We start from the raw sequence: 10515 nt of genomic DNA, 5'->3' as shown, positions 1-10515 counted from the left end.
GATAATGAAACTTAACTTAAAATCTATTTTAGTGATTGACCAATCAGATGAATGGAACGCTAAAATTAACATAAATTAAGTTTTTGAGATTATGGCCCAGCTGTTGATATATTTTTTTGCCGATTGGATATTTTGTAACATGAGTATCCTGCTTAGAAGATTGGAACAGAATTAAGGTTCTGGAAGACTATATGCCTCATGGAGATAACTTTACCAATATATTGCAGCATTGATTCAACTTCCTATATAAAGCTTTAGAGCAACAATCATATTTCAGAATTACACAATACATCTTGGGCTAAAGACGATTCTCATTATGAGAATATTTCAGCAGATAAATTAACTATGTGAAGTTACTCAATCTTCCAGAATCAAATTTAAGACAGTTCTCATCAGAGGCTATCAATTTGGCAAACAATAATTATTAATATAAAAACCATTGTGCAGTACATTAAAACAGCAAAGATAGTAAACAAACACAAGGCATATACATGTATTAAGGTATTACACACTTCTTTCATAAAACACAATCTTTTTCACAAAAATCACATGCGTCATCATCTGCTGAAATGTGTAACTTGTGTTAAAATATTCAAGGGATAGTAAACAGTAGACAGTAAACATTTTATGTGTATCTGGGCTATTTATGGCATCTTTTTTCATTAGTCCAATTTAAATAGCCCTGATGAACATAACAGAGCAAGGAACCTGTGTGTGAAGCAGACCATGCTTACTCTTTTAGAAACACCTGATGGTACTTCTCACTACTGTATAACTTTAACTCTCGATTTTGCCATGATTTAGACAAGATTTTTGATTAACAGAATAGTCTTGCTTGTACAGATTTTTATTACAAACCCTTGAAAGAAGTAAGTAATACAATAACACATGCCTAGTATTGTGTATATGAGTACCACTTGCTCCAAATTTTCTTTAAATCTTTCAACAAGTAGAGTTTCAATATCTTTATGTATACAAATCAAAATCAATTCTTTTTGAACTATAAAATTCTCCCCCACTTTTCACTTTCCGTACAAAAACACCGTTGGGAAAATAATCCTCCTCAGTCCATTGTAGCATTTGAGCACTAGTAAATGGTCCATGTATAGATTCTGAGTCTTTATTCTCCCATTTATATTCCCATTTGACTATATTATCATCTTCCTCTTCTTCTTCCTTCTTCTCTTCTTTTTCTTTGTTTTTATTTTCTTCTTCTTTTTTGGTTTCTTTAAAGATAATCAAAATATTTATGAGAATACTTCAAAAATATACTCACCTATAACAAAGCTTGCTATGCAGATATTTACATTGGGAGTTATATGTTATGGAAAATTAGACTTATGTAGTGGCACCACTACTGACATATTTTAACAAAATCAAGTGCAATAACTTATATAAGTGAAAAAACTGATAAACAGTTAATAATAACCGTCTGCTCTGAAGAAAAAGATACCTGCACATAAATGCAGTCATTGCTTTGATAGACAAACTGAATTATCCTCTGAATGCTTTCTGTCAATACTAACATGGTTATTAGCGTCAAGGGCAATAACTCTGTAAGTTAAGGTGAGAAAGATGCACACAATACCTGCATTGGTTTATTTTGAGTAAAATTGTATGTTGTGATATATTGGTACTGGAAAGAAGCTGAAGGGAAATAACTAATGAAAATTATAAAAAACTTAAACAGTAATAGTTACCTTTTGAAAAACTGACATTCTTTTTACTTTCACTTTCTTTATCTTGTTCATCAAAATTATCAGCAAACATGTCCAAGGCATCATCAGCATCTGCATCTTGAGGAATATCAAATTTTTCTTTCCCAACTTTAGGTTTAATCAGATAATTTATTTTTTCAAAAGTTAATTCATAAGTTTCCATATCACCTTCAGAAATTAAACTATTAGCTAAACTTGTTAATGAGAGTAATTTTTCCTTATTAGCTGTCTCTTCCGCGCTTGGTTTATCACTGCCTTTCTGTTTTTTGGCCTTCCATCTTTGACTGGCTAACTGAATTTTACCCTTGTTTCCTCCCAGACGCCTTAGAGACTTTGTGACTGACTCTCCTGGTTCCATCAATGACAACATTTCTTTATATATTTTAATTTTATCTATTGGTTCATCTTCATCATCGCTGTCTTCCTCCATCTTTCTTTTATCTCCTTTTTCTCTTTCTTTAACCCTGACCCAATCTATATTATCCATCCAATTATCTTGTATCTGGTCCTGAAAAATACAGTAATATACAATTAAAACAGAAAAGAAAAGCAGGACCGTTAATATGGCATTCTAGCCTAAAATGGCTATAAATGTTTAGCCCACTATGTTTACATATTATTGTGAAGTAAACATGTGGAAAAGGCCATTTATAAATCTCTAAGGTAAGAAATTGGCCTACTTTTATAAAATATCATAACAAAACCAAAAGCATGATGTCATCATGAATTCTTACAACAACTCTTCTCAAAAACCATGAATATCACTCTTAGCTTGTGAGATAAGCACAGACTGTAACATTGTTTTCATTAATTGCATTATCTGCTGGGTTGAGGTTTTAGAAAGTGAAGATTTTCTACCTTTTTATCAAAAATATACATTCCATTTTTATCAAAGTGGCCCTCCTCCATTTCTTCTCTCATGTTAAAAGGTGTAATTTGTACTCCTTCTTCATAATCTATGGTAGCTTCCTCTTGACCTGAAAATATACAAATTATTAAAGCTGCCATGTACAAAAAGAGATTATTGAAAAAAATGTTGCTTTAATATTTTAAATATTTACTAAATTAACAATTGGTATAAGGCATACACTGAACTGGGCAATATATTGGTATCACAATAAGTAGGGTCTATTCATCAAAATAATGGTATGATACCTATTTCACCCAAGAATACCAGTACACGTCTAGATTGTCTACTAAAATTTGTTGGTGAACTTGCCTACACTATTTATCTGGAGAAAATGGTTGGATATCAAACATATGAAATGTGTACAGAAGAATTGATTTAGAAGTTGAGTATAGGTCTACTGAGATAAGATCTCTTTAAATCACATATCTACATTTTGAATACAAGTGTGTTCTTTCTATTGCCAATGTGGTCATGGTAGCTTTAATGTATTATTTACCCTCGATGTCGTCTTCTTGTAAAACATCGTATTTATCACCATCGTCTTCTTCATCACTATCTAGAGAATGTTTCTCCTTGAACCTTTTCGTCTGCTCTTCGTCTTTGGCAACCTCACTGTCCATATTTCTCGAAATTACTGCAGTTATTCAAATTTTAACACAAAAATAAAATTCATAAACAAAACCTAGCATGGCGGACGCTACATATAAAATTGTGATTAGGAAATACAAATATTCAGTAATTATTTTTGAAGCTAATCAGCAATAAAATGCTTAATGAAAAAAGAACAACACTAAAATATAGTCTAATATTGCTTGAACTGAAACCAATAATCTTAATTTTTAATTCAAAAGGCTTCAGTCATTGATTTTTGAGAAAGAGAATCCATGTCCTGAAATTAGACGAATCAATGAGAGTTACTTCCCATTTACTTTATAGAGGGCACCTCGATTTGTTTATCATAGAAATATTAAAAATGTAAAAGTTTTCGTTGAATCTTACTAACGATAACTATTTGTGTAAGTTTCCTATTCTCCAGAATGCTCCAACCATTAGTTGCATCAGTCTAAGCTATTACAGCCTTCACCCTTGAAACGATCACCTGACTGATCTTTGAGTAGCCATGCCTATGAATTTTGAGAAGTAATGGAAAACAAGAGGGGGGGTATCAAATCTTTAGAGATCGGTACAAACTAAACTGATTCTCAGATTTATCCCTTGCTAATCTATCCATGTTTTGAAACAACATCACTGCATTGTTCAAGTTTTCATGGAATGAGATAACTTTAATCACCTTTTTAAAGAATAATATCGTTGAGGAGAAGCAAAGCCCCTCTTCTGTTGTGTTCGGATGAGGTTGAAACTTAAATAGATAGACCTATGCCTATAGTGTCTTAAATAACACTTTTCTGAATGAAAATTTAACGTTGCTCTTAACTTTAAAGCAAATATTTAGACAACATTCTTCATGACTCAAGTGTATTAAGAATTCTATTTTAAAATCACCTAATAACTTGTGGTATTTTTTTACCTCTAGGTAAAAAATCATCATGATGCAGGGTTATTCTGCCCTAGATTTAATATTAAAGAATTTGATTATATCTGATTTTAATCAGCTAGAAGTAAAGAACTGGGATGCTGTGTCTAAATTAGTTCCTGGTACTACACCACAACAGGTCAGACATTTTATACAAAGAAATTGTGATGAAGATTGACACTAAGTTTAAGTTACTTGCTGTGGAAATTGGAATCAACTTCAGTGACAATAGTAATTTTAGTGACAATTAACTTGCTATGAGTTGGGTTTTCATGTCTTCTGTAAGGCAATTTTGAATCTCCTCTAATATAAGTAATTAAGTTATATTTGATGCACTAGCAAGTGTTTCAAGGGTCAGCTTTCAATATGGACTATTTTACCTCTCAATGTTATAAAAAAATGATGTAGGCCTAACTCTGGTAAACAGGAATGTTTGCTGCCAAAAATTTTAAGTTGAAATGCTCTTTGAATAAGACTGATTCTCTTATTTGAATCCCGTACTGTCTTTAACTCATTAATGTTTTTTTTTATTTTCCTTTTTCAGTGTTCTAAGCGGTATGAGGAATTATTGTCCTGTGGTACAGCTTTAAAACTGAATAAATTAAATAAGATTAACTCTGGATTAGGATTATCAGGAACTACAAATGATACTGATAGTAATAGTAGATCTAGTAGACCAACTTCAGCTTCCAGGAATAAATGTAAGAATAAATTGACAAAATGTACTGCTTCTAATAATGAATGGCGCTCAAGTGGGGGTGACTCCAGAAAAATTATTTGCACCTCAATTCATTTCTAAGAACTTTTAAATATGAATTTTATATTTTTTTTGATCCAAACATTTCTGTTTTTTTCAACATTTGTTTTGAAGAAAACCCTCTCAGACATTCTATAGGTTTTGATTTCAAACTTGACAGTTGTCCCCCCATTATGTCAGTCTGCCCCTTGTTTGTACCCTCAGTCTTGCACAGGTGGTACCACCACTACTAATTATTCTGCAGGCAGACAGTGACAGTAGCCTTCATTTCTATTCTTACCTATGACAATTTATATCCCTAACAACATACTGCATACAAATAAAACTTGGCTATTTCAATTGCCTATAATTTTTTTTTTTTTGCCTTCAGACAGTAAAGAAGAATCTAAGAAAAAAGATCAAGATGAAGAAAAGACTAGAGATGAACATGGGTAGGTTGTCATAATATCTTCACTTTACAGAACAATTTAAATTACATGTTATCTTGACATTATTTTAATAGTATTAAAGTAATGTTTCAATGTAAATACTCCAATAAATGGTACACTGCAATGAGTAACTACATTAGCCAATCTTCAATGGAAACTGGTGAATACTTGATTGAGATATGAATGCGAAATAAATTAACAGAACCACTGCCGTGTGGGAAAATTGTCAAAAGAGAAAAGGCTTAGTCTGCAGTCTTCATTACATCAATTCAATGAAGATGTAGTCATTTGACATAAGCTATGCAGTTAAAGTATTGGGAATAAAAATGAATAATCTTATTTGTTTTAAGTGTTAAAAAACGAGTTCATCATTCTAAAAAGTGAGTTGCAAGAGTTAGTTATGGCTGTCTGTTCCCCAGTTGAGTTTTTGCTATGCATGAACTTTTTCTTTTTGGTTGCTATAATTGTTGGCTATATGTTTCTCCTAGTGGATTCTGAGCTATCTGTAAAAAATGCTGTTTCTGTGTTTGTTTCAGTAAATACATTTCAAAGTCTTTCCCAAATTCTCTTCCAAGCCTACCCAGCTTTGCATGTTAATCGATCTAAGTTTTATTGTTTTGATCCTAGTTATTCACATTAAATTTTTCATTCTATGAAAGTATCTTCTAGATTTCACTTCCTTAGAGGGGTCTAGTCATCAAAATATTGAAAAAAAAACCTTAATTTCAGCTCTCTGTATAAGTGATGTAGTGCAAATGAATTTAATTTGTTCTCTTTCCTTTTTTTCATTCTAAACTTCCTTCAGTAGTGTGTTGGCAATGCAATATTCTAGATATACTTTTTACAAGTAAAAGTACCTGAAACCCAAAATGAAAATGTTACCCTATTTCTAAAGATATTATTTGGTCTTGTCACAGAAAAGTGATTAGAATATTATGTTATTTGATAGGCTGTTTATCATCTATTTTTAGACCTGTTATGGTGATACATGTCTGTGATGAAGCCAAGGACTGTAAGTATTATTTATTGTTTATAATTTAATTTATCATTGATTGCATGGCAAATATATACCAAATTCTACAATGATCAACCTTTCTCTGTTTTATGTATGCAGTATGAAAAGTTTGTATTTTGTACTATCAATACAATAGCTGTAGTAAACTTCAGTGTGTAATTACAGTCATTTTAAGCATTAAAGCATAAAGAAACAAAATTTTGAACACATCATTTGTTTTTCATGATAATGTTTGTATTTACTGTAAAATTGACAAAATTGTAATGTAATATTTTGATATTTTAATGAATATTTCAGTGAAGAAAGATTTTTTCTGTCCGCGTGATTTATTGGTGAAGGAAATGAAATATTTCGCTGAGTATTTGTCTTCTGATGCCCAACGTTGGGAGGAAGTTGATATCTCAGTCCATTGTGATGTCCAGATCTTTGATTGGTTGATGAAATATGCCAAAAGACATTTAAGCCAATCAGACATTGAGAGACCAAAACTGGGTAAGAATGGTTTGATATTTAATATCCAAATGATTTCTATAAGTAACTCCTTATATAACTAGCTCTATTCATTAATGCCGTAATTCCTAAATTAGATTGTGTGATTGGAATAACATTTGACATTTTGTTAATTTTCAGAACCTGGAAATGTTGTATCCATTTTGATTTCCTCTGATTTCTTAAAGATGGATTCCTTGGTAAGTATGTTAACAAATTAAGGGGTAGTTAATTCCTATTGTTAATTACATATACTATTCAGTAAAATCAAGTGGAACATGATTTGTAGATCTATAGGTATTTAAGACAGAGCCACTGTATTCTAATCATATTAATATATTTAAACCTGCTATTATTCTTAGTATTTGTAAAATTTGTACATTAATTCCATCCAGTAATAGATTGGTGTAATGTTTTTTTAATTGTGAAATAATCATTGATCTCAATAATAATAATATCAACAAAGGAATAATGGCACATTTCTGTGGTCAAAATGATATTCTACATATGATTTAACTATCATGTAAATTACAAGACTACAAGAGTTTAGTATTATGGATGCATCTATTTTAAATCAGGTACAAGAATGTATAGAGTTTTGTTATAAGAATATATCAGCTATAGTGAGCACCAACTGTAATATGAACTGTATTAATGATACATTGTTATCAAGGTATGTAACTCTTGCTCACTTTATCCAGATATCCTTAAGGTTCACATTATTTTTTTTAAAATGAAACATGGTAGAAATATTTTAAGTGTAGATTTAGTGAAGTATAAGTATATTGCTATTTTGTTGTATGTCTAGTTGTATATAATATATTAGATATTTGTGTATTTTAGAATTGCTGACCTGTTTTCACATACAGAAGGTGATGAAATACTGGATAGAAAAGATAAATTTAAAAGTAAATTATTTAGTAAAAAACTAGAGAAATTGTTTGATAGGAATTATAACAGTCCTGATTCACTGGGCTCGGCATCTAGTCTACACAGGTAAGCTGCTTACATTGATATCTTCTGGTACTCAAATTCCTCAAATTGGTATATTTGTATATTTATTGGTATTATTTATTGCACATTTTCTTCACTTTAGACAACTTTAATTTTAAAACAATCCCTTCCAAAATGAGAATTCATTTGGTGATTTAGGTAAGAAAATTATGCATGCTAAGCTCTTATCTTAAAATGTATCTTATTTTGTGTATAGATGTAGTGTATGTAAGAGACTGTTAACAGATACTATGAAGAAAAGAGTGAAATGTATGCCTAGCAGGTATTGTATTTTATATTGAATATACTGCTGGCTGTTTCCTCACAATATGGTCTATGTGGTGTTGCACTGGAACTTTGAGTGACATTCACCCAGTGTAGACATTTCAAACCATTGTATGTGTATATGACACTTATAGATTTGGACTGACACTTTTTTTACAGTCCAAATTCCTATCTGACATCTTTGATTGCTGTAAATTTAAGAAACTTGACCAGGGGCCTTATTTTCAAAACTTTAATGGAATAAAATCTAAATTTTAAGAAATCATATTGTGTTTGCAATCTGGTCAAAAATTGGCAACCTACATTATTCCTTTTCAATCAATAACTTTCACTTAAAGTTTATGTTTATTTTCAGAATGACAATAGATAAACATGGAAACTTAACATACAGTCATCTTCGCGATACATCATTTGATGTCAACGAATATCTTATAGATTTAAAATCTCAGTTGAAAACATGGAAAGATGTATACTGGAGAGTATGGGGAACTATTAATACTTTACCTTGTAGTAGATGTTCTGAAATCTTTCCTTTAGTCGAGTTTGGACATTGTAAATACCATCCTGAGGCTCCCCGCTACGACAATTCTATACTAGAGGGGGGTTCTTGTATTGGTAATTACCCATGCTGCCATCAAAATACACTGAGATTTGATCCAACACAGCAAAATAAGGTAAGAATGTTTATGGGAAGGGATAAGGGGGTAAGCTTCTATCAAAAATGTTCAATTGATATATTTATAATATACTGTGAGGTTCTATAGCACAGCCTCTTTACATGACACTATTTGCTTGGTTACGTAGAGCAAATGGTGGCTGTGGGTTCCGATATTGATCAGCTTGTGAAAGTCTGATGACCTTGAATAAGTCATCTTCACTCATTATTCCAGTCGACCCAGCTGTATATGGGTACGGATAATCTGGGAAAGATCAATGCCAAGAGGTTTGGCTAAGGACAAGCTGGTAGAAAGGATCCTTAACTCTGAATCTAAGTTGTTATCCTTGTATAATATAGTTGTTTTTTTTACTTTCTCTTCTAACTATTGATATTTGTGTATTGTCAGGGATGTCGTGTAAAAGACCATATAGTATATATCAACGAGAACACTTCATCTTCATCACCTGATGTCACTCTTCAACAACATCAGAAAGTTTACGATGATTTATTAGCTCATAGAGAAATCATCTGTGTCCCTTATCAACGTCCAACAGAGACTAGGTAAGGATTTATTAAAATTATAGTGATGGTTACTTTTTTAGGACTAAAAATAAGATATTGAAGTCTGACTTAGACTAAGTAAGAATATATTAGAATAATAGTGATGGCTGTTGTAAATCATTTAGTCCTAGATTCTTAACTACCTAGAAATGAAAATATATTGAAATTATAGTGATGACTGTTGTAAATTATTTAGGCCCAGAGTACCGTATTAAGTACCTAGAGACTAGGTAATAATATATTAAAATTATAGTGATGACTGTTGTAAATTATTTAGGCCCAGAGTACCGTATTAAGTACCTAGAGACTAGGTAATAATATATTAAAATTATAGTGATGGTTGTCGTAAATTATTTAGGACTAAAAATACACTGACACAGACTAGATAATTTAAATATGTTACTTTTTGAAGTAATAACTCTTTTAAATATTTTCTCTCTCTCTCAGCTAACCAAAGCAGAATTCAGATTTTCTTTTGTTAACTTGTTAACTTTGTAAACTCTATTCTATTTCAAATGAAAAATGTGAGATTTATGTAAATGGCCTATATATTAACTATGATATATTTTCAGTGATCAAGAATTAAATATATTTGATAATGAGAAGTTTGCTGTCCATTCTCACTATCAGGGTGCTACCATTCCGACCTCGATGATGACAGGGGAAGATAACCACAGTAAAACTCATGTAAGTAGACCAGGTTAATCAGCCAGATATTATTTTGCTTGTTGTTTTTAGGGCATTCTCAATCTGTGAATTTAGATAGTTTTTCTCGTACTTTCATTTTATAGATAGATTATCCAGTACTCTTGCATTATAGGTTAATCGTCCAGTACCTAGATTACAAGCTCTAACAGTAGAACAAGATGTATCTATAGATTATGATGACTATGGTGGAATGGGAGAGAGTGAGGATGAGATGGGAGATGAGGAATCAGTTAATAGTTCTAAAGGTGTTGGTACAGGTAAGATTATCAGACAGTTACTTCCCTTAAAGGACTCTCTAATTGAGAAACTTAGTTTAGTATTACAGATATGATACCAATAAATGAGCTCTGAAAACTGAGAAAAAACTCTAGTTAATTTACACAGCAGGCTTAATTTTGAAATTGTGGTTTATGGTCTTGGGGAGCCCTTGTTAGATCCACCTGCACATCATTGTAAAGG

General features: G+C 31.4%; 2 protein-coding genes across 2 annotated transcripts; one reads left to right on the top strand and one right to left on the bottom strand.

The window, feature by feature from the left end:
- Positions 1-966: 966 nt before the first annotated feature.
- Positions 967-3248, bottom strand: LOTGIDRAFT_144141 (hypothetical protein; the record flags this gene model as incomplete). The annotated part of the gene is made up of 4 exons (XM_009054780.1): positions 967-1187; positions 1734-2226; positions 2577-2695; positions 3125-3248. 4 exons carry the CDS (start codon positions 3246-3248, stop codon positions 967-969), a joined length of 957 nt encoding a protein of 318 aa, XP_009053028.1.
- Positions 3249-6325: 3077 nt separating this feature from the next.
- Positions 6326-9343, top strand: LOTGIDRAFT_63818 (hypothetical protein; the record flags this gene model as incomplete). The annotated part of the gene is made up of 8 exons (XM_009054763.1): positions 6326-6359; positions 6660-6854; positions 6993-7051; positions 7430-7524; positions 7695-7847; positions 8062-8127; positions 8485-8803; positions 9194-9343. Coding segments are annotated over 8 exons (1071 nt in total), but the record flags the coding sequence as incomplete, so codon positions are not given.
- Positions 9344-10515: the final 1172 nt, after the last annotated feature.

This window comes from Lottia gigantea (genome assembly GCF_000327385.1).
Source record: "Lottia gigantea unplaced genomic scaffold LOTGIsca_224, whole genome shotgun sequence".
In the NCBI taxonomy this organism is placed as follows: Eukaryota; Metazoa; Mollusca; class Gastropoda; family Lottiidae; genus Lottia; species Lottia gigantea.
The sequence above is the reverse complement of the archived record's forward strand: the minus strand, read 5'-3'. Positions and strand labels throughout refer to the sequence as shown.